This window comes from Eleginops maclovinus, chromosome 8 (assembly GCF_036324505.1).
Source record: "Eleginops maclovinus isolate JMC-PN-2008 ecotype Puerto Natales chromosome 8, JC_Emac_rtc_rv5, whole genome shotgun sequence".
Classification (NCBI taxonomy): Eukaryota; Metazoa; Chordata; class Actinopteri; order Perciformes; family Eleginopidae; genus Eleginops; species Eleginops maclovinus.
Window position 1 is genome coordinate 12,262,472 of NC_086356.1, and position 23,586 is coordinate 12,286,057.

A 23,586-nucleotide genomic window follows, 5' to 3' on the forward strand; every position below is an offset into this window, starting at 1 on the left:
GTTCACCGTTCCACAATCCAGCGTACTTTGCACCAGGAAGAGCTCATTGGAAGGGTGATGTGCAAAAAGCCTTTCCTGAGTGTTAATCACAAGAAGAGTCGCATGAGGTATGCAAAAGCACATCTGGACAAGCCAGAAGCATTTTGGAACAAAATACTGTGGTCAGATGAGACCAAGATTGAGTTATTTGGTCATAACATGAACAGGTATGCATGGCGAAAAAAACACACTGCATTCAATGAAAAGAACTTGTTGCCCACTGTAAAATTTGGTGGAGGATCTATCATGTTATGGGGCTGTGTGGCTAGCACAGGTACTGGAAAACTTGTTAAAGTTGAGGGCCACATGAATTCCTTACAGTACCAGGAGATTCTTGACAAGAATGTTCTAGAGTCAGTCACAAAGTTGAAGCTACGCCGGGGTTGGATTTTTCAGCAGGACAATGATCCTAAGCACCGATCAAAATCCACCAAGGAATTCATGCAGAAGCACAGGTACAATGTTCTGGAATGGCCATCCCAGTCCCCAGACCTTAACATCATTGAAAATGTATGGATTTATTTGAAGAAGGCTGTCCATGCACGGAGGCCAAGAAACCTGACTGAACTGGAGACGTTTTGTGTGGAAGAATGGGCCAAAATACCACCTGCCAGGCTTAAGGGACTTGTCTGTGGCTACAGGAGGCGTCTACAGGCCGTTATTGCAGCAAAAGGAGGCAATACTAAATATTAATGGAATTATTTCTTAGGGGTGCCCAAATTTATGCACATGCCTATTTTTGTTTGAATGCACATAAACATGTTTCTGTTTGACCAATAAAAGTTATTTCACTACTGAGATGTTTCTGTTACCATAAGGTATAACATATGTTAAAATGAAGTTGCTGCTTCAAAAGCTCAGCAAGTGACAAACTGATGCAGTGGTTTTCCTAAGGGGTGCCCAAACTTTTGCATACCACTGTATATATATATATTTTTTTATATATATTTTTATATATATATGATTTTATATATACAGTGGGGCAAAAAAGTATTTAGTCAGCCACCAATTGTGCAAGTTCTCCCATTTAAAAAGATGAGAGAGGCCTGTAATTTTTATCATAGGTACACTTCAACTATGAGAGACAGAATGAGAAAAAAAAATCCAGGAAATCACATTGTAGGATTTGTAATGAATTAATTGGTAAATTCCTCGGTAAAATAAGTATTTGGTCACCTACAAACAAGCAAGATTTCTGGCTCTCACAGACCTGTAACTTCTTCTTTAAGAGGCTCCTCTGTCCTCCACTCGTTACCTGTATTAATGGCACCTTTTTGAACTCGTTATCAGTATAAAAGACACCTGTCCACAACCTCAAACAGTCATACTCCAAACTCCACTATGGCCAAGACCAAAGAGCTGTCAAAGGAGACCAGAGACAAAATGGTACGCCTGCACCAGGCTGGGAAAACTGAATCTGCAATAGGTAAGCAGCTTGGTGTGAAGAAATCAACTGTGGGAGCAATTATTAGAAAATGGAAGACATACAAGACCACTGCTAATCTCCCTCCATCTGGGGCTCCACGCAAGATCTCACCCCGTGGGGTCAAAATGATCACAAGAACGGTGAGCAAAAATCCCAGAACCACACGGGGGGACCTAGTGAATGACCTGCAGAGAGCTGGGACCAAAGTAACAGAGGCTACCATCAGTAACACACTACGCCGCCAGGGACTTAAATCCTGCAGTTCCAGACGTGTCCCCCTGCTTAAGCCAGTACATGTCCAGGCCCGTCTGAAGTTTGCTAGAGGGCATTTGGATGATCCAGAAGAGGATTGGGAGAATGTCATATGGTCAGATGAAACCAAAATAGAACTTTTTGGTAAAAACTCAACTCGTCGTGTTTGGAGGAGAAAGAATGCAGAGTTGCATCCAAAGAACACCATACCTACTGTGAAGCATGGGGGTGGAGACATCATGCTTTGGGGCTGTTTTTCTGCAAAGGGACCAGGACGACTGATCTGTGTAAAGGAAAGAATGAATGGTGCCATGTATCGTGAGATTTTGAGTGAAAACCTCCTTCCATCAGCAAGGGCACTGAAGATGAAGCGTGGCTGGGTCTTTCAGCATGACAATGATCCCAAACACACCGCCAGGGCAACGAAGGAGTGGCTTCGTAAGAAGCATTTCAAGGTCCTGGAGTGGCCTAGCCAGTCTCCAGATCTCAACCCCATAGAAAATCTTTGGAGGGAGTTGAAAGTCCGTGTTGCCCAGCGACAGCCCCAAAACATCACTGCTTTAGAGGAGATCTGCATGGAGGAATGGGCCAAAATACCAGCAACAGTGTGTGAAAACCTTGTGAAGACTTACAGAAAACGTTTGACCTCTGTCATTGCCAACAAAGGGTATATAACAAAGTATTGAGATGAACTTTTGTTATTGACCAAATACTTATTTTCCACAATCATTTGAAAATAAATTATTTAAAAATCCTACAATGTGATTTTCTGGATTGTTTCCCCCATTCTGTCTCTCATAGTTGAGGTATACCTATGATAAAAATTACAGGCCTCTCTCATCTTTTTAAATGGGAGAACTTGCACAATTGGTGGCTGACTAAATACTTTTTTGCCCCACTGTATATATATAGGGCTGCATATGATGATTATTTTCCTTATTTATTAATGTGCCAATTTTTTATTGTATAATCAATTATTGGTCTACAAAATGTCATAAAATAGTTAATAAAAATAAGGTAAGAACCAAAATCATTTCTAAATCTCAAAGTTATTTCTTTAAATATTTTAAATATTTAAATATTTACATTTTTCTATCCCAATTATTTTTGGGTTCAATGAAAATGTAAGAACTAAACTTTTCTGCTCTCCTCTTAGAAAATGGTAAACGTGAAATAAAAAACATATAAAAAGCCATTAGACAAAAGCAACAACAAATGTGTAATTTGTGAAATATGATTTAGAACTTTATTAGGATTTTCAAACAAGTTAACATCTTAATTATGTGTTAAAGATTAAGGCAACACGTACAACTCCACACATGAATAAAAAACAAAACAAGAGCACTAGTATGATAGTTAAATAAAACAATGAATGTAAAATAACTATAAGACAAATTGTTATGATATATAGGTTACTAGATTTCTAAATACTAGATGCAAAAACAGGAATTTGTGTTTTTCACAATTTGAGCTTCTATGAATTAAACTCCATTACTGTGTTTTGTCATGCCTTTTATTTTCCTCAAAATATTTAGTTTGTTTATTTTTCATTTCTCCTTATTTCTTATACATTCGAGCTATAAAGCGGTTAGGGTGTATGTTAGGACTGACCTAGTTTTGGTAACTGCAGCTTATTATATACACAGAAACAAGTTTTATTTCACAACTGTAATTGTTTGATTGGTTGTCTACGTGATAACAAGTTAAGCTGTTATCACACTTCTGCTTAGGACAAAAAGGCTTAACATCATGGAATTTAAACAATTTGATTTACAGGGAATTTCAGGTGGCGTGTATTATTTGTCTTTATTTGTTTGTCAGAGCGACCGATTGCACCTAGGTTTAGAGAACAACATATTGTAGATTGGAGTATGGAGTATTATAACAGTATATACCATAAATACGGTTTTTACTGAGCATATGTGTTATAAGTTATGAGCTTTTACTAAAATGCCAACAGGGTCCCATTAAGATGATGGAGGCTTCTTTATTATAAAATAAATATTTGTCTCTTACTGGATCAAGGAACTGCCGTTTCTTAACTCGTGATATTTATATATATAAATCATGAGGGTATATATGTATGTATCCATGTATGACACACTAGTGCCTGCATCCTTGATGCTTACAAAAAATGAGTTGCTCTACAAAAATAGATACTTAAACCACTACAGTTTCACTACCGTAATTCTTTAACTCACCCTTATACCTCCGTCTTAAAGGGACCACTGATGGCATTCTTAATATATATAGTTTAGATATAAAATGTCATGTCTTAGATACAGTGTATATTTATATGATATTATGTAAATATATATTCTATTATGTTCCTAACATTTTATTTCTGTCTTGTTGTCTCAGTTTGTCTTGGTGTAGCTTCCACAGTACACCCTACAAGCCTGTGAGGTCTACAATGGCTTTGATAAAAATGGTATCATCCCTCAGATATGGGCTCTTGCCAGCGAGTCTGGCGAGCGGACAGAAGAGCGGGCAGCCGCTGGCGATGTTCATCTCGCTGATCGGCCGCTGAAAAGAGGTGGAGGTGACATCTGGGCGGAAGGCATCGATGATGTGCTCCCTGTTGTTCTGATCCAAGAGCATCAGCGTCACCTGCGGATAGAGAAAGAGCAAGTTTTCAGCTAGTCACCCTGGCAGCTGTGGGTTAGCACTGAGCATGTCTATAATAGTATTCAATTATTTCAGGTATCTGTATTTGAGTGATTTGAGTCTTCAGAGAGACTTCTTTGGTACAACACATCATTAAGTGCAATGTGCTTGTCCAGCCTTCAGGTTTTCAGAGTCCAGAAAGGTTTCTTGTGTTTTCTTGCTAAACTTAACAATATCAATAACTATATTTGACCACTTTACTTTAAGCAACCAATGACTGCTTATATGCGAAAAAAAAGATTATAATGTATTATAGGTACCGGAATTATAAAACACCATTGTGCTTGCTAAAAACTTTTAATGAGGGACCAGAAAATATGAAATATTATGATACTTGATCTTATCGTCATTACAAAACGCTTTATAATGTGTGATAATCTGATGTGTATCATTTGTGATTTTAAAATATGAAGTATAATAATTCAGTGTTGTGAGAAGATTACGAAGTGTGTTTTTTTGTGTCACCACTATTGATGAAGATTTGCTACCTTCTGACTGAATGGCCATTTGAGCAGAGCGTCGCACTTTCCCCTCATGACGACAAAGAACAGCGAAAGGTGAGTTCCTCGACCCGTCCCATCGCCATTCAAATATAGCCTCAGACACATTTTGTAGCCGTATTTGCTGGAATAAAATGCTGTGAGGAGGAAAAAGAAGAATGGAATCAGAGCCTGGAAACAAGGTCATGTGAAACACGAGGGAGTAACATGTTGACTCCCTCGATAACAAGGGTGTAGGGAAGTGGAATTTCCCTCGACAGCACGCCAACCAATCATAGAAACCACATGATCTTAGCCTACTCAAGTTCAAAAGCAAACTTTTTAGCTGAGACAAGAGGCCTTTGAAATGGATGATAGGTGTTGATTACGTCTTTTATCACACCTGGAGAGAACATTGCAGGTGTTCGACTGGCCACCGCATCCTGTCTGCGGCGTGAGAAGTCGGAGATTTTCCACACAAAGATCCCGTCGTAGGTGCAGAACTGGAGTTCACGCACCAGTTGCTCAGTTTCAGACAGCTTCAAGTCCCTCATGTCGATTGTCCGTTCTAGCTGACGCACTTTACTGGAGAGATTTTCTATTTTGTCCTGGTCTAATCGATGCTGATGCGCGAAAGCCTCCAACGTAACTGAACTGCGCTCCACCTCTCGGTTCAGGACACACACAATGTTTTCCAACGCTTTTACCTGTCAAGAAAAACAAACAGCAACAGATATATTTAGACCCTCATTCAAAAATATAAACATACAGAAGGGTGTTAAGAAAGAGGATTTCATCCTTTGAGACTCACCTTTTTTTCTAGGTCCACAGACTGCATGGAGGCTGCAGCTCCAGACCCCATACTGACCCCCTCCTCAGGGGCCCTGTACAGGCCCAGACCAGAGTCCTCCTGCCACTCTCCGGGACCAGAAGCATCGGCGAGCGGCCCAGCCAAGGACAGCACCATGGGCAGCAGCAGACGCAAGTGCTCCATGGTGCTGCTGTGCTCATGGTCGCTCTGCTTCCCGTTCTCTATCTGAGAATCAACACAGAGCTTGGTTAGGTACTGCTCAACTGAAACCGTGAAAACTGCAGGACATAAATGGTGTTGAATAGAATTGGGGCGGTTGTAATAAGCAAAGTATAGAAACCGTTTTTCAGGATTTACCAATCATAGATTATTTTCCATATACAACATGAACAAAAGGAATCTCACGAAAACCTGCTTTGAAATCTTAACATTGATAATATCAAATGTTCCAAGACTACAGTTTACAAAATGTTTTTAAAAATGGTACATTATATATTTATTTTATTAGGAATCAAAGGGTTTAAGCAGACCAAACCCATCTAATCAACAGGACTGTGTGTGGAGGAGTCTGTCAGTTGCAATTACAATCTCAACAAGCCACAGGTTTGAATTCAAATGTTGCTCAATTCTGATTGGTGCACAGATGTATGTGACATCATCTTTTTGCGACTGAGCCCACCCACTGCTTACCAGTGAAGCCAGCTCAGAGAAAATGCTTGAGAAAAACATGTGTTCATACCACACTAAATCTGAATGCCAGAGGGCCTTTAGCCTAGCACAATGACTGGTAAAGATGGAAACAGCTGCTGGTTTCAACTGGGGAGTGTACTGGTCTATATTTATGTCTCTTTTAGGAAAGTATAATCATGTAGTTGCCTTGGCTGTGCTAGGCCAGCTCTTCGCACCCACTTTCCTTACATGTTTTTTTGCAGGTTTGGCTGGAAGGTGAGCTGGCAGATTTCCTTATTGTTTTATGTCATTCAGTTCATTGCTTTGAGCATGTGATGCAATATACAAAATCATTTTAACAGACAGTATAGTTTTATCTTATGTTATTTTATGGGTCTACTTCAATAGAAAAGAAAGTAACAACCCAATCAAAAATGAATATATTGTTGTACGTACCACATGTTTACAGCCCACATCACTGAAGGGACAGGCACTCTTTGACTTAGCACAAGATTTGCTGTGGTCACTGAACTGAAGGTAGAATAAAACAAAATTAAAGGTTAAGTGTCAGCTGGCAAACTTCCAACATTCTATCAATGTGAAAGGGAAAGTTTGTTAGTCAGACAGAAAGAAACTTAGGCACTCATTCCTTAAACCCCCATTTGAAAAAACACTTTCATTTTCAGGGTTACAATCTGGAATTCACATGCATCTCGTTTCATACTATTATCCAATTTGTATCATTTTGAGCATTTCTACAGCATTGTACATATGGATTAAATCAGAAAGTAATGTTGCATGTATAATAAAGCTATAAATGCTCTTTGTAGCATTAATCTATTCAGATGATTCAATATGCAGTAAAAAGAAGTCACCTGATGGTTGCAATAAAGGTTTATTTTAAGGTTATAGCAGCTAAGAGCCTTTATTTGGAGAGGAAATTGCTAAGCATTTTCCGTGCCAAGTAAATATTTAAAAAGGAAGAGCTCAAACCTTTTCTCTTGGTATCTTCTTCTTGCCACAGTCTTTGCATTGTAAGGGGAACTTTGGACAGATCTCATCATGGGCCTAAAAGACACAAAGGTTATAAATATAGTAAGTAAGGTCATGTTGTGGACCCGAGACACACAACATTAGAAAACAGAAACACATTAAGACACAGAAACGGATGAGGTTAAATATTATATTGTTACGTAACGAGCATAATAATGTGAAAACGCCACGTTGGTCCCAAGCAGTGAAATGCGCAGAGTCTCCCAATGATGGAAAGAATCGTACACAATATATAGAGAAACTTCACACACATACACATTCCAATCCTTGCACACTATCCTGCCCAGATACTTGTTACAGATGTGTAGGTCACTGTCTCTTGACCTTTCAGGCACCAGCCTCACTTTCCCAGAGTACAGAATAACAATGTCATGTTTGAGTGATTGTGCACACAGTTGAGGCCCCTTTCTGTAAACTTTTTGAATAACACTTGGTTCCATACATTGATTACATTAACATTCCCTCCTTTTATTCAGAGAGTTTCCAAAACATTCAAATAATATACTTGCAAATAACCTACTGAGTTCTGCCCTTGAAAGTCCCAAAAAACTTTCTGAAACATACTTATCAAATGGATAAGTATCCCACTCACAGCAGAGATCACAGGTTACATGCATCTACTCACAATAGACAAAAAACCACCTTCTTTCATTTTGACTTAAAATGTGGAAGAAAAGACTAATGCACTAATCTACTGATGCAACATCATTTAGGAATATGAAAGAAAAAAATAACTCTGTTTGATTAAAGAGGAAACAATCTAATAGTCCCATCCAGGTTTAAGAAACATCATGTAAATTACATCTCTAATAACAGGGGGATTGTAATGGCTCATCGTCAATCATAGAACCTTGCAGGAACTTGTACGTCCAATATAAGAGATCTACTCCTATTTGTGGATAGAAAAAACTCTGGTAGCAAATGTTCTTCAACAAGTGAGTCTTGAAGCATACTGTAACTGGCCTCCACTTGTTCTGCTTCTGTTGCTTTGTCCAGTCACAAATATTGTTTTGTGTCACATTTATACATAATCCACCAGCAACAGCTTTACACTAGGTAACGCCTCACCTTGATCTCTTTAAAGTTGAAGGATATTTTGCAGTATTTGCAGTTGAGCGTCCTTTCTTCACATTCTCTCTCATTGTGTCTGTCCTTCTCCGAGCGAAGGATCGTGTTACTGCAGGCCTCGCACTTTATCCGCTCAAGTTCACAACGGCCTTCATGCTGAGCCTAATAATGGAGGACGGAGACATAATTACATAATCGTGTCTGGTATTCACCATCTTTTTAATGATACCAAAGAAGGACAGATGTGCTCCACAATAGAACAGTACACTTGGCATGCAAAGGGTGTAATTCAATGGGAATATGATTGAATCTTGTCAGTTATGATAACGCACCCTTATCATTGTTAAGATTACATTTCTGTACAAATGCCAGACACACCCGTATGGGAGTATACAGGATGTTCTGACTGTTGAAGAACAAAACGTCTTTTAGGTGTTTGTTCTCCACAGCATACATAAAGAGGTGAAGGGTAAAAACACTTACTAGAATCAAAAAAGTAATTATGATAATGTAGTTTTGATTGTAATTGGGTATTTTCATGTTACCCATTTAGGGAACAAAAAAAGAGAACCTGTTCAAACATCTGACCGTAACTAGGGAATGGGAGATGAGGAATTAGGTACAAAACACAGAAGCTCCAAAATGAAAAGGTGAAGTTCAACAAACTGGAAAAAGGATCTTTTTATTTAACTCTCTAAAGCAGGGGTGTCCAAACATTTTTCACCGAGGGCCACATACAGAACAATATACGGAGAGCTGGGCCACTTATAGAGGTGAATATTGTCTCAAAAGTGAAGTTATAAGGTAGCAAAACAAATCAAATGTAGGTGAATAATGCATGATACTTAAAACGCTTTCAGAAAAAAAACAGCCTACATCCCGTCTGTCTTTAGGGTTTCATGTATTTTGTTGGCAGCTCATTCCTTGAAACAGAAGCCTCAGATTGCTGATAATAAGAGTAAATATGAAGATTGGGCTTTTTTTTTATCAACTAAGATTAGTTAGAAAATGTTTTACATTTTAAATGACTGAATTTATTTGAAAGTTGGGCTCATTAAAATATTTTAACAGATATTTGAGAAGTACAATATAAGACAAGCAAAAGCTTAATTTGTGGGGCCATATTCCATTATACTTTTAGAATTTGCTGAGGGCCGATTCAAAATGGCATTTGAAAAATGCCGGGAAAGGAAGGGTGGAGCTTGAATGTGAGGTGGAGCCTGTGGGTCTGAGCATGTTCGCATTCATAACCAACCCACAGCATGCAGGAGCCACAGAGCAGGAACTAAAGGTAGGCTATCATGTTTTCGCTTTACTTTTCAGATACGCTAAACCAATTCTCGAAATGAATAACAACACCCAATATGAATCATCTTTAACAGCTCTTGAGTCAAATCCCTCTCAATTCTGAACCACTCTGACACCACGTTCAGTCTTTTTTTCCATCTAGTTCGGTTCTTGGCTAACTAAAGACATCGCACATTTTCCACAAGACCGTTAAACGCTAAGACGGCAGCACACAAATGTTCACACAAACACACGAGTGTCTCACACAGCCTGGTAATCATTTATTTCAAACTGGAATTAATTATTAACTACGTTGTCGTGGAAAGCCAGCACATGGTTTTCTTTAAAACATCAGCAAGTTAACCAGTCGGAACCACATTTGCAAATCATGCAAATCTAATCTCCAGGCATCAGCTTGATGTTCTCATTTAAATATTTCCTGCCCTGATACTATCTTTGTGTCTCCTGTGTTGTGCCAGATCTAGATAGGGTTAAAAGAAGCTGTGTTTTTACAGATAAAAACAACTGGAAGTCAACTCTAAAATCCCCCTCCCCAAACACACAGTTACTTATATTAAAACTAGACATCCAAATGAAGATGACACACAGCTTTAATGATTATTTATGATCACAGCACTATGATTATGGAACGGGGCTTTTCTTTGTTTATAGAAACCACAGAGTGTCTGAATGACGTGGCTCGTTGTCTGAAGCTGTTCCTGTTTTATTGTGTGTACATTTAGGATTTCCCTTGTGAACTAGGTAAGCCAAAACCTATGTTCAATAAGTCATGGTTAAATCAACCATGAATAAGTAAATAAGCTAATCTCGAGTGTCCTACCATAGTCTGGTACTTTCCACTCTGAATACTCGTTATCCAAATGGGTAACATGGGGACTTTCCAGGCTGCGTATCAAGTTTCACTTCCTGTTTCTCTGCTCTTTCAGCATTGCTCGGAAGCATGTAACACACCCAAGGGTACAACATTTTCAGAATGTAGAATATTTAACAGAGAAAACCCAGTGTGAGAAAAAAGGGTTTCCAGATAATAAGAAATACTGACAGGACAGGTGTGGGTGCAGTAAACTGACCGTTTTTCATGGTTAAAAACACTCAAGCAGAAAGCACTGAACACATCCACAATGACAAAAGAACAAAGTATTTATACTTCACCTCATACTCTTTTATTGAGCCTGTCCAATCACAGCCCTCGTTCAGACACCTGGCAGGCAGGCTTGCTATTTCTCGGCCTGCAGCATTGTCTGGAAATGCCTGGGCGAAAAAAGAACAGGGATGTCAACTCACAGAGCACATTATTAAACAAGCAAATAAATGGCTCATTGTGTAAGGCTGTCGTGAAGTAAATATTCTTTTGAATCAGGGTGGGAGTGAGGCATGGTGAGCTGTCATGAAATAAAAATGTTGGCTGAGAAAAGGAATATTTCATAACTTACCTCATTACTATTTAGAATCGAAAAAGGTTCTTCGTATATCTCCTCTTCGCGGCAGGCTTCACAAGGCTTTGGGCCAGAACTGACAGACAAAACAGGTTTGTGACTTCATTGTAAAACACAGTTTCCTGCTGGTTTATTACAGAAATGACTAATGATCACTACTATGGACCATAACGTAATAATATGAATAAACTAAAAAAGCAGTGTAAAAAAGGTTTAGCACTAAACAAACTCTACGAGAATAATGTCTTAGCTTTTGCATGATTTAAGGACACACACACACACACAAAAGAAAATCCTGTCTTTTCAAATACCATGCATAAGAATCAGCACAAACACACACACACAAGTACATGTGAAATTATCATTGTAACATGATGTTTTCTCATATAGAAGGCAGAAGTGGTTTTCTAACAGGTCACGTGAAATCACCTCAACTTCAGATGGGGTTATGAAGGGTAAAGTTAGGTACATGTTGTTTTACACGTACTGAAATTCAAAAAGCACAGGCTCTTGAGGTTTAGTTGAAAATGTATAGTTGTTTCAGTTGTAACCGAAAATGATTCAGTTACCTTATGTTTAATCATACTGCCAAAGTATGATTAAACATCATGTTAAACAACAACCTATCAGTAAAGAATTGACTCAATGCATGAGGCAGTGAAATAAGGAACAGAAAAGGAAACAATGGACACCTTTAGAATGAGTCAGCATGGTCAGATCCTTGTGATTCACTCAGTAAAAGAGTCCAGTCATGTGAGGGATGAGTCTGAGTAAAGTAATTGATCTTGGGTGCAACAAAAACCCAGGAGGCGAGCAGAGATAAGAACAGAGGATGTGCTGAAGCATTTCCGGTAAGAGGGTAAGCATTAGGGGGTGAAGGGGTTGGAAATTCACATGGCTGTGGAGGGTCTGTGGATCTCCAGTGTACCTGGTGAGCTGCTTGAAGCAGTGTACACAGAAGCGGTGTCCGCACTGTGCTTGGACAGGCTTCCTCAGGACCTGGTGACACTGCTGACATTTGTACTTATTCTCCATGGGCACTGACAGCACACTTTGAGGAATCCCTGGTAAAGAGCTGGGGCAGTCCATCGAGATGTAGGCCATTCTTCTCCATCAATCTGGTGCAATATCCTGTGAATGAATACCAGACATAAAAAGCTGTCAAACGCAAACCGAGACATTCAGAAGTACAGAACATTTCCAAACATGTGTGCAATGTGTTTACTCTGACATAACTTTAGGGTACACCCTAATTCATTGGAGGGTCACCAATTGCTAGTGTGATTCAGAGTTACACCTATTGGGAGTGTCAGAACATGTGAGCTGTACTGAAAGTGCAATACCTCAATAATCCATGCCTAAAGTAAATATTTGTACAGTGACAAGATAATAAGGCTGATTTGTTACTGAGACTGTGGAACATTCAGCTGCTACAGCCTGCAAACAAACATGTTTTATATATGGCATGCTATCAATGAATGGGTTTCATAAAAGAAATGCAAAAAACCATTGGCTTTGCAAGATTCAAATGGATGTAAAAACGCTGCGGCTACAAAGGAGACTTTGAGCAAGTTCATTTTAACGAGACATCAGGAGAGGACATTTTTTTAGGCCATAATGTATTGGCTAATTCACCATGAGCATGCATTTGCTGAGAGCCTTAATCGTGCATTGTGGTAGAACGGCTTGTCCTTTCGCTTTCCTGACCCAAGAAGTCTATATGATATGAGATGCGTGCAAAGCATTATCTGCTGAGAGATACAGATCTTTGACTGCGATAAGTTGCTCTAGAGAGTAACCATGGTGGATGGAGAAGAGGGCTAAGTAAAATGATATAATGAGATTGTGTGATTCTTTATATATATGTTTGGTATCTTGGGTGTAATATTAACCTGTCTTTGGCTCTTTCTGCTGTACAAATAAAAATGTCCACTCTGTGGGACGAATGAAGGTATTCTGATTCTGATGATCGGCTGTTTGCAGCACCATCATGTGTTCAATCTTTCACCTCGGGATCTTTTTTGCTTGCATAACAAAAGTCTTTCAAATGTTGTGCAAAAAAGGTTGTGTCTATGAGTCACGAAAACTGCATGCTACAATACCTGACCCCAAAAGAATAATTTGCACTTCTCTCTGGGCTTCCACCTAGTGGTTACTATATGCTCTGCACATCATATTAAGAAAACAACACAATCCCTAATGGATCAGCAGTATTCTTTATAAAACCCTCTAATTGTATGGTATCTGTGTTTAAGATAATGTACGATTTTAAATGTAAAGCCCCCATTTTTAGGATTTGAATATCTCTTCCTTTGGTGCCACCTTGTGGAACAACTTTTTAAACTGTCAACGAGTCGTCCAATGAAATGAGTTGGCGATTCTGCACATTTTCCTACCAATTAAATAATATGTTGCTTTAGTATTGCTTCGCGCGAGATACGGTTTATCAAGTTTATTATGGTTACACAATAACTGACCTCTGCTTGTGTAAGTGACTCTTCACAAGTGGAGCAGAAGTCATGTTGTTTCATGCACGATGAACCACACTACTCCCCATAGCAATGTCAAACAGAACAGGACTATCCACCTCTATCCAAACAGTTATAACCTACTCACGAGGCTTAGGGCATGCACCATCAGCCATTACTTTATGTTCTTTTAACAACCAAAAACAAAACTCTACTGATTGTGGCTAAGATATATACTATCAACAGCTTCCAACTCAAAAGCTATGGAAGTGTTTATGACATTAACTCAAACTAGGCTGCCAGGGCCTCAACCTGTACTAGTTCAGTGGTGGCAGTGAAATTTGATCAGAGCACAAAGCCTATTGTGTGTATAGTTTCCTGCATGAAGTCAGAAAACAAGATGGAGATGGAACTAATTTTGCACAAGACATTTTTAAACCTTTATAGAAATGTCTGCTCTTTGAATTTCTTGTTACATGTTTAGTCTTTAAATAAATCCCTTATGGTTGTGAGTGGGGTGTGTTTTACCAATAAACCACTAGATGTCATATATTGTAGTTTCCCCCCACGCCTACGTTGAAACCTTCATGACTAAATAAGCATACAACTGTTCGCAAGTTAAAGAGCCTTCACAATGGTGCATGCAAGTAATATAGTTCAACATGTTAATGTAAGTGTCTTGGGAAACTTTGCTTAGAAAATGAGCAGCTTTGCATGCCACAACAGAAGAATTTAACCTTTTGAATCTTTCTTCTTGTGTGCAGGAAGAATGTGAATATGTAGGCCAAGTTTATCTGGTTTGAAGTCAGTATTGCACTGAGTAGTGCAAAATGCCACTGATGTTTACACAAAAAACACACAAGAAGTTCCATTGGGTTATTCTAATGTATTTCCCACCTTCATTATTTGAAAGTACACTATTTATCCAGCACAGAATGACAGGGAAACTAAGAAAATGACGAGCCTGTGTGAATAGGAAGTCATGAAGTCAGTGCTGATGTGGCTTAAAGTTAGGATGACATCTGTATAGAGGAGTGGGCAATAGTGGTTCTGGGCTCAATACTTTACTGTGGCCCTCAAACTAATTTGAAGTAGCTACACTGAAGTCTACAAAACACAACCTTCAAATCTAGTTTTCACAATAAACATGATCACAAGACTAAAAGCAAGAGTCTTGCTTATCATGGGACTTAAATTGTCCCAAGGGATCATATGACCAGTAATTAATTAGTGGCCTTTAGCAATAATAGTCAATAAAGTTACATAATCTTTCAAGCAACATGCATACTCCCTTGCATACTTTTCTATTTAATTCAGGATATTAAGCAGCTAAAGATACATTTATTATAAATAAACTGCATTATAAATCATTTTAACAGAGTTTAAAACACAATATGTTGTCATACTCTAAAGTTTAGAGTCATAACTATCATGATTTTTTAAATTTCTTAATGTTGATGCTGTTTTCTGTATGAGTTTAAAGGTAAACATATTAACATGGACACACACACACACACACACACACACACACACACACACACACACACACACACACACACACACACACACACACACACACACACACACACACACACACACACACACTCATTAAAAGCCCAATGCTGCTTATCATTGGAAACACACAGCCTGATATCATTCTGACACATCAGCAGGGCAGACTGTGACAAATTCAAATGTTGAAACATGTCCAAACGTAGGAAAAAAGGGAGCCAAGCCTTAGTTACACACTCTTTTTAAGTGTATGTATCCATAATAACTTTGAGAGAGCAGTTATTATACACCCAATGGGAACTATCATTAAATCAGGCATGGAGAAGCCATATGGTGATTTCTTTGTCATGGACTCCACCATGCTGAGTAGTGTAATCCAACGACCAGTACAGTCTGTTATGTTTCACTGAAAATGCCAGAAAGAAGAACTCAAGTACCATAAAAACAACTCTACTATTAAAAGACTGAGCTCTGGTTTAAAAAAAAGAAGAGAGAAGTATTTTCAAACAGGCTTTCAAGTTACAATTGCATAACAGTTGAATAATTGTGAAAGAATGAACACAAGTAGCTTCTCTTTCAATCAAAACATACCCTAGAATGTTAACTACAACAAAAGCAACCTTATAGTGTTCAGATTAATAACTTTAGTATGACAAACAACCCTCACGTCCTGCTTTTTACATCTAGTAGCAGCTATTTGAAGCCAGAGAAAACACATCCTCTCTCCGTGCCCACCCTATGTTGTTGCTCATGTTGCTCAGTGTTTCTTTGATCCCCTGCCAAGGGACTGCAAACCTCTCTGATATGCTGCACTCACATCAAATAAAAACTGAATTTAACTCACCCTGCTTGCTAAGTTTCTCTGTTATCCGACAACACGCATAACCCCCAACCTCAGTACTTATATGTTCACTCCCTCATGTCCCTCCCACAGTATATTAGAAAGACTCATATAGTGGGTTGTTCTGAGTCACATAAGCAGCACAACAGTCGAACATTGTCTTATGGGAAGTTACACCGTGCTTTTATAATACCGATTAAAATCTGCAAGTATCATACGTAATGGTTTCTGCATGTGTTATTGGCTGAAAAACAAGAAACAGGGTTGCTAAACAATTAGCTTTCTTGCACTTTAACGTAACGACACTTTTCGGTTGGTAGAGTTAGCTAACTTACACAACTTTAGGCTAATTTGCTAAGATACGCGATGTTTGACTAACCTATTACTTCTGTATCAGTTAGTAAAAAAGCTAAGCTAGTGCTCTGGCCAGCAGAAACACCAGCTCAGCAAACTAACCTTGGCGTCTGGACAATATCTCTGCAGAAAACAAAATATCGTCCGGTATTGCTTGAGAAGGGCAGTTCAACCTTTAGCTATGTTTACGTTTTTATTCCTCAGTGCGCTTATTTTGTGATATATGTCAGCTGTGGGGATCGAAACGGTGGACTGTGTAGTGTTAATAGTAAACTGCACGACTCCGCCCCCTCATCCGGGCTGTACCGGAGACGAAAGCGATTGCAAAGCTGGTGACGCACGCGCATTAGCGTCAACAATGTGGCTGTCCTTCAGTAGACATGTTCAGCGGTTGAATCATTCACCATACGTTTTGCTCTCGAAAGGTATGCATTTCTACAGCTAACGTTACATTTTATTTTACAACAATGATTAAGATGACAATGCTTTTAAGGAAATCTAGCTATCCAAATTAAATGTAACTGTTTTGATATAGATGCTGACGCATGTCGAAGCCTTGTTTGCAGAGAGTTAACAGTTTCACTATTCAGCTTACAGCTATGTTTAGCATTATCTAAATGTAAATAACCTATTCATTTTTATTTATACGTATTCAGATACTTTATTCCTAAGTAAGATTGTGTCCACATTGGGTGAACATTATTGCAGTTATCCCCAAATAAATGTCAGTAATTATGAATGACATTTCATAAATCAGCGACAAGTCAATGAGTATTATGCATGAAGACAAGCAGCTTTTAATCGATGATCTCATGCACTCTTTTATATATCTTGTTACACATTCAGGTTTTTAATCCAACATAAAAACACCCTGTCCCAGGACATGTGCTGTATGCTACATCTTGCAATATTATTTTGCTGGTTTTACTGGCTCCTGTAGATCAGTTGTATTAGGATTGATGTGCATGAGTTATTATTGTTGTAATAAAGCAACTATTAACTAGTGTGTAATTTCTTTGTCTTGGTCCAGTTGTCGAAAAGTCATCCAATGTTGCTTCTCCCTTTTTGTCAACAGTGTGTGTCCACCAGGTGCACAGCAGTAGCACTGAGTTTACGGACAGTTGCTATGATGGGCTGTATCCTGGACATATACACACCACTCCCATCCAGAAAGCCCTGTTGGCTGTGGGGTCAGGAGTGGCTGCTCTACAAAACCCCTACAGACATGGTGAGACTCACACATATAGATGAATAGAATTATCCCACAGAGAGGAAATTTACTTTTGCATTTGACCCATCCTTGTGTTAGGTGCAGTGGGCTGCCTGCCATATGTACTTTCGGGGACTTGAACCAGGGAATTTACCTTTTGTTCGCTGTACATCTCCCTTTCTTCTTTGTTTTGATTCATAAATGTCTTTTAAAGGGCAAGGTGGTTAAGATGGATACAACAATATAGGCTAAATTCAACATCTGGGTTTAGTCTGGCTGGTGACATGCTGCATGCTCTATTTCTACTATCAAGTCAAGGCAATCTCAAAAAAGACCCCCAAATAGCCTTCCCTTGTATGGTTAAGTACAGTTGTACAGCCCACTGACAGACATACTGTATAGTCAAATATGGAGATAACTGCTGGTGATACAAAAGAAAACCCCCTAATGTTCCTAATGTTCGAAATTCATCAAAATCCTTTATATTTTACTCCTTTCAGGTCAATCTCTCATACATTAAAGCCTAGTGGGAAGTATTTCACTCTAAAGGTATTGCTTCTTCAAATCACTTTTTTCTTGAGCTTTCAGTAATATCAGATGAAAAAACACATCTGGAAAAAAATGTAAGTTGTTGAACCATATGATAAGAATATCTGGTTACTTAGATTGTACGTACAGTACCTAAGGAATGCTAACATTTATAATATAGACAAAGACTTTTATGTGTCATATTACAGTTAAATGAAACCAAGAGTCAGGGGCAGTACCTTAGGTTTCTTTTCTCATGAACTGTTCAAGTACCGTTACTCATTTCCATTCTTTTATTCTCTGGAGATCTCTGTTACTGTACGTACTTCTAAAAAGTCTTGAAAACAGAAATGAAATTATACACCGAGAGGCCACATCATTCAATGCAGTTACCCAGAAATTTTGGGAGGAAGAGAGCACTAACACCTGTTGTGAGACATAAAGCATAAAGGCCACACCGTTTTTTTCACTTTTAGTATCAGGTGATATCCAGAAAAGATAGATCCTACAGATATAGTCTTTTTTGAAACATTTGCTCCATCCTGCCTGGCAAACACCTAAGTCATTCTTACGCAGGCTGTTTAAACTATCTAAATCCAAACACAAACAATGACGTGGCTGTTTGTCAATTTGAGCCAGACATTTGTCAGACTTTGAAACTCTACTTCAAAGCCACAAAAGACATTTAACAGCTGTTTTCACAGGCTGACTAATACTCTCTATGGTGAGTTATTTGGTTTGGGTAACATTTCTGGTATGCCCCTTAAATCTAGTGTGGTGTATTAAATCTGTTCATACATACAGTTAGTTAAATCGGTTCATATATACAGTTAGTTACTCTCCGAGGTCATAGAGAGTGCAGGGAGTGATGTTGTGCATCAGGGTCTTGTATAACAAACCTCTGGAATACGTCAAAGGGCCTCCATGGATGAGTAAGAGAAAGACATGTTGGACAAACATATATCTCACCTTAATTGGGTACACGAAAGACATGTCGGATGAACATATAGTTCACCTTATTTGGTCACACACACACATTGGACACGCACACACATTTTCTCCTATCAAGTCCATGCACAAAGACATTTCGGGGGGACTTCCACAATTGGCTCTGGGAACCTCGTATTGCCCGTGTTGGTGTATGATACTATGCTGTTTGTAATAAACCTTATTATATACAAGCTGGTGTCTCCGAAGACTTCTTCCTCATCTTCACAAACATCTCTATAAGATATATTTCACTAGTAATTTGATGCTAGTCGCAAAAAATTTTTTTTTAAGCCTAAATGTACTACATTTCCATAATTGGACGTGAAATAAAAATGTTCTAAAAATCTCTATATTGTACATTTCATACCATATCATTGTTCTTATTTTGGTTCTTTATTGTCCCACTGGGGGAAACTCGGGTAAAAATAAAAAATGACAAACATCACACATATAACAGTATAACATTAAAGACTAGAAGAAATATGATCAAATGTTCAAAAACAGGATTGGATAAGATAAATAATGAGTGTGAAGTGCATAGATGCAGTGAAACAATTACCTTTTGTTCAAATTGGGCTTTTTTTATTCATTGCATTGGGGATAATTTCATAAACCTTTCCCTACAGACATGGTTGCAGTGCTGGGGGAGACGACCGGACACCTAGCGTTGATAAATCTCAGGGACAAGATGAGAAATGACCCTGAAGGCAACACTATCCTAACGTGAGTCACTGTAACACTAAACAGTAACTTTTTAAAATAGGCGCTCTTTAGCAGTATTTTCTATATGGCGAATGAAATGTTTAATGAATTTTACTTGTTAATGCAGTGAAAGGCCCAGAATCCGTCTGTCTACGCTTAATCTGAGCGAAATGGCCTGTCTGCCTGACAGATCTTTTGGGAGGGAATACTGTCGTTTTCTGGAGGACAATGTGAGTGCTTGTGTTTAGACTGATTACAATAAGATGAACACATTTCCTCAGTATTCCCTGATTTTAAGTTTCTGTTTTGTCTTCACTCCTGCATTAACTTTCCTGTTTTGTCAGCATGTGACTCCAGACTCAAGGGCAGACGTGAAGTATGTGGACAATGAGGAGCTAGCTTACGTTATGCAGAGATACAGAGAGGTCCATGATTTACTGCACACCTTACTTGGCATGCCCACCAATATGTTGGGTGAGTAACATATTAGTCATTACATTTCCAACTCATCCTGCACAAATTGGGCATCTACAATCAAATAATGAATGAAGTTAAAGCAACAACATTTTTTTACTTGGCAAACAATGGCAGTGGAAGGGTGCACCTGGAGCCACACATTTGCTTTCTGACAGAACAATGATTTCCTCACCAGAATGTGTCATTTCCTTGTTTCCATTCCCAACTCTCTGTAAAAATATCCTGCTTAACAACGCCATTTCCTATATATTGCTGACATATAGCTTTCTCTTCCCCTTTGTTCTAAAAGGAAAATGACACTCAAAAGCAAGTTCGCTTAAGAAACTTAAGAAAACAAATGAAATAATAAAGTGTTACCAAGGCCATTGTAACCCCTGATTCGAGTCCGCTCCAAAATGTAATGTGTTCTTTGGCTAAATCTACATCCTTCTACTAAGTGTTATGCACATTGAGCCGGTAGTTTTTCTTTCAATTGCTGAAAAACCAAAAGCATATGGTTATAATCTTGATAATTCTTTCTTTTTCTCTCTGTTCTTACTCCTTTCAGGTGAAGTGGCAGTGAAATGGTTTGAAGCTGCTCAGACTGGCCTTCCCATGTGTATGCTTGGAGCTGTGTTGGGGCCACTTCGACTGAATCCAAGGTACAATACCAGATTTTAAACTGCAACTTAGTACTGTACCAAGGACAGTAAGAGCAGTCAGCTCCGTAGTAGTAAGAGCGGAGGTACAGTTAGTTACAGTTTGCGTGAAAATATTTGATTTACTATAATATTCATACTCAACTGTTTGACTCAAAAAAATCTGAGCTGATGGACACAGAATCAGTGCTCTGATTTGCTCTGAATGGTTTTGGCCAGCAAAGACCAAACATTTTCATCATGGATTAATTTCCTGATTTGTTTCTTGATTGACGAGTTGTTTTTATAATTATTTGATTTGTGACAACCAGATGACTTATTTAGTTTGTCTAAATATATGCTTAAAGCTGAAAGTTTTTGCATTTTTGTTGAAAAGGTAAACGACAGATTGAATATCGAAACAGTTGGCAATACCTTTTCTTACCACCTATCGATTTGTGAAGTGGCCTCTTAAGCTGCATGGGACTCAGCCTTGCATCTAACATCTAACAAAATATGTCCTGACAAGCAATCTTTTTTGGCATTTGTTCTGCTCAGACAGTAAGAGGAAACATTACTACCATTGTTACCGTTATGATGAAACAATGCCTGTAAACTGTCTCCCAACTGTAAATCATTAATCCTTCCTCATTCAGTAACTGAATTTCCTTCTTTGCTGTTTTATAATAGGTAACACATTATCTTTACATTCTTGCGCCATGCTAAACTCTTCCTCTAAAATCACCTTTTCTAGCCGTCTACAGCAGCTGTTCACATCATTGGGCCCTTGGGCTCTTCACAATGGTCGTCGGGCCCGCTGCGTCCTCAGTATCTTCTATGAGAGACGGTGGGAGCAGAACATCGAAGACCTCCGACAAGAGCTCAACATAGAGCCACCTCCTGTCATACTCAGTGCTACCAAGAAGCGAAACACATAAGGAAAGACAAACAAAAAGCAGAATTAAGGAATCACCCTTGCTAAAAACTTTTAAAAGCTGGGGAAAAACTAAGATATTTGAAAGGTTGTACACTAGAAATGGACATTAGTAACTTCTGAAGAAGTGAGGAAATTGCACAGTTGCTAAACTTTGGATTTCCCAATCAGTTGAGTGGGGTAAAATCTTCTGATGAAATGCTTGAGTTTTTATGTTCTGCTGCAATGTGAAAGGAAGTGTGTATTTATTTAAAGAATACAAATAAATGAAAAAGTGTATAGTTTGCCAATGTCATATTAAAAGCCAGCAGGTATTGACCCATCTCTTATATTCATTTTGGTCCATCAGCATAATTGTTTTGCCAATTGTGAAATGGGAATTTTGTGACACATTTTCCAGTTTATCATCATTGTGACTATATTCAGTGTCATAGTTTTCAAATTGCAGTTGCACACTTAATGATGGGAAAGGAGCAGATGCCTTTGTTATCTTATTGCTATCACAACATACATATGATACATCCCCTATTTATAGTCAGAATAAGGAACAGGAAGTATATATTTATTGGCAGGAGTATGAGAACTGTGTCAAAAATCTCCTTTAGTTTTGCTTTTTCAGTTCAAAGCATACCATAAATAAACATTTCATCATCAGGTGATTTTATGATGAAGTGTCAAATGGGAAGAGAAGTTCCCATAGTATAAGATAAGATAAGATAGACCTTTATTACTCCCTGAGAGTCATTGTGCAAACAGTGCAGGTTTTGTGTGCAATCCAGGTTACTGTTAGTGAGGTTCATTGTTAACCCCTTGTTGTGAAGCCTGATGGCTACAGACGCAAAGGAGTCCCCTGGTGCTTTGTGCTGTGCCGAGGTGGGATGAGTCTGTGGCTGAACATACTCCTCATCTTCACTGGCTCTGCATAGAGGGGCTGGGAGGGGTTATCCAGGATACTGTCCAGTTTCCTCCTTGTCCTCCCCTCGGCCACCTCCTCCAAATTGTCCAATATATACTGTCCAAGCACACATTTCGTTTCTTTTGACGCAATACACAAAATAAGCATGTGCACAACTCATATAAACATTTTACAACGATGATGATGATGGGTTTCACTCAAAATGTGAATTATTTTTAAAGTGACATACTCAGTGATAGATCGTACCGCACATGTTCTGATTGATCTGATTGACCCTAATGGAAAGATGTTTTTATCCAGTGTGCTTTTGTGACAATAGCCCGATTAGAATGTATTGCCTGTTACAATGTTACACCACATAATCAGGAGAAATATACTGTATGTAATTTGGACTCCATGAACTGTGTAAGCTGCCAAAATAAATAAATCAACATGCCAAATAAATGCAAAATAATGTAACATGCTGAAAACGAATTGAAGGGGATCAAATCTAAGGTACAGTGAGGAATTTAAAGCAGAAATATCAATGTATGTCACATCAATTTAATTAAGATTTTTTACTAAATTGGATTAAAGATTCATTATTATGACATTGCTGCCACCTGGTGGTTTCTGAGAAGTAGTGGAAGTGTTCACATCTGCTCTGCTTCATGTTCTGAGGTTGATTCACAACTTGTCTTGACCAAAATCTTGTTTAGTTTTGTGGACTCACATTTTCTGGTCTTCACATTCTTCTGACCTGAGAGACTTTGCTCGGTTTAGCCAGTGTCTAATATAAAATGGCTATATTATCTCTACAGAGCTTAACAAGTGGGGAAATGTAACTAGG

General features: G+C 38.6%; 2 protein-coding genes across 3 annotated transcripts; one reads left to right on the forward strand and one right to left on the reverse strand.

Annotated features, from left to right (window-relative positions):
• Positions 1-2,937: 2,937 nt before the first annotated feature.
• Positions 2,938-16,666, reverse strand: traf2b (Tnf receptor-associated factor 2b). Of its 2 annotated transcripts, none has more exons than XM_063889127.1 (11): positions 16,486-16,666; positions 12,137-12,339; positions 11,206-11,284; positions 10,925-11,023; positions 8,465-8,626; positions 7,337-7,411; positions 6,800-6,874; positions 5,675-5,899; positions 5,267-5,570; positions 4,873-5,021; positions 2,938-4,327 (listed from the first exon to the last, which is right to left on the reverse strand). In XM_063889127.1, the coding sequence occupies exons 2-11, from the start codon at positions 12,310-12,312 to the stop codon at positions 4,109-4,111; spliced, it is 1,563 nt and encodes a 520-aa protein (XP_063745197.1). In that variant the 5' UTR covers positions 12,313-12,339; positions 16,486-16,666; the 3' UTR covers positions 2,938-4,108. The 2 variants fall into 2 exon arrangements, with proteins under 2 accessions (XP_063745197.1, XP_063745198.1); XM_063889128.1 differs by lacking the exon at positions 16,486-16,666 and adding an exon at positions 16,033-16,189.
• coq4 (coenzyme Q4 homolog (S. cerevisiae)) lies at positions 16,178-22,159 on the forward strand. The gene is made up of 7 exons (XM_063889129.1): positions 16,178-16,808; positions 17,459-17,611; positions 19,738-19,834; positions 19,941-20,043; positions 20,158-20,287; positions 20,838-20,931; positions 21,662-22,159. Exons 1-7 carry the CDS (start codon positions 16,607-16,609, stop codon positions 21,843-21,845), a joined length of 963 nt encoding a protein of 320 aa, XP_063745199.1. The 5' UTR covers positions 16,178-16,606; the 3' UTR covers positions 21,846-22,159.
• The last annotated feature ends 1,427 nt before the right edge of the window (positions 22,160-23,586 follow it).

Excerpts from the sequence above, each read along its gene's own strand:
- traf2b (XM_063889127.1), bottom strand. The coding sequence starts at position 12,312 with ATGGCCTACATCTCGATGGACTGCCCCAGCTCTTTACCAGGGATTCCT. Across the intron at positions 5,571-5,674 it reads CTGTGGACCTAGAAAAAAAG|GTAAAAGCGTTGGAAAACAT; the intron begins GTGAGTCTCAAA and ends TTTTCTTGACAG. Across the intron at positions 4,328-4,872 it reads AATGGCCATTCAGTCAGAAG|GTGACGCTGATGCTCTTGGA; the intron begins GTAGCAAATCTT and ends CTCTATCCGCAG.
- coq4 (XM_063889129.1), top strand. The coding sequence starts at position 16,607 with ATGTCAGCTGTGGGGATCGAAACGGTGGACTGTGTAGTGTTAATAGTA. Across the intron at positions 20,044-20,157 it reads GTCGTTTTCTGGAGGACAAT|CATGTGACTCCAGACTCAAG; the intron begins GTGAGTGCTTGT and ends CTGTTTTGTCAG. Across the intron at positions 20,932-21,661 it reads CCACTTCGACTGAATCCAAG|CCGTCTACAGCAGCTGTTCA; the intron begins GTACAATACCAG and ends CACCTTTTCTAG.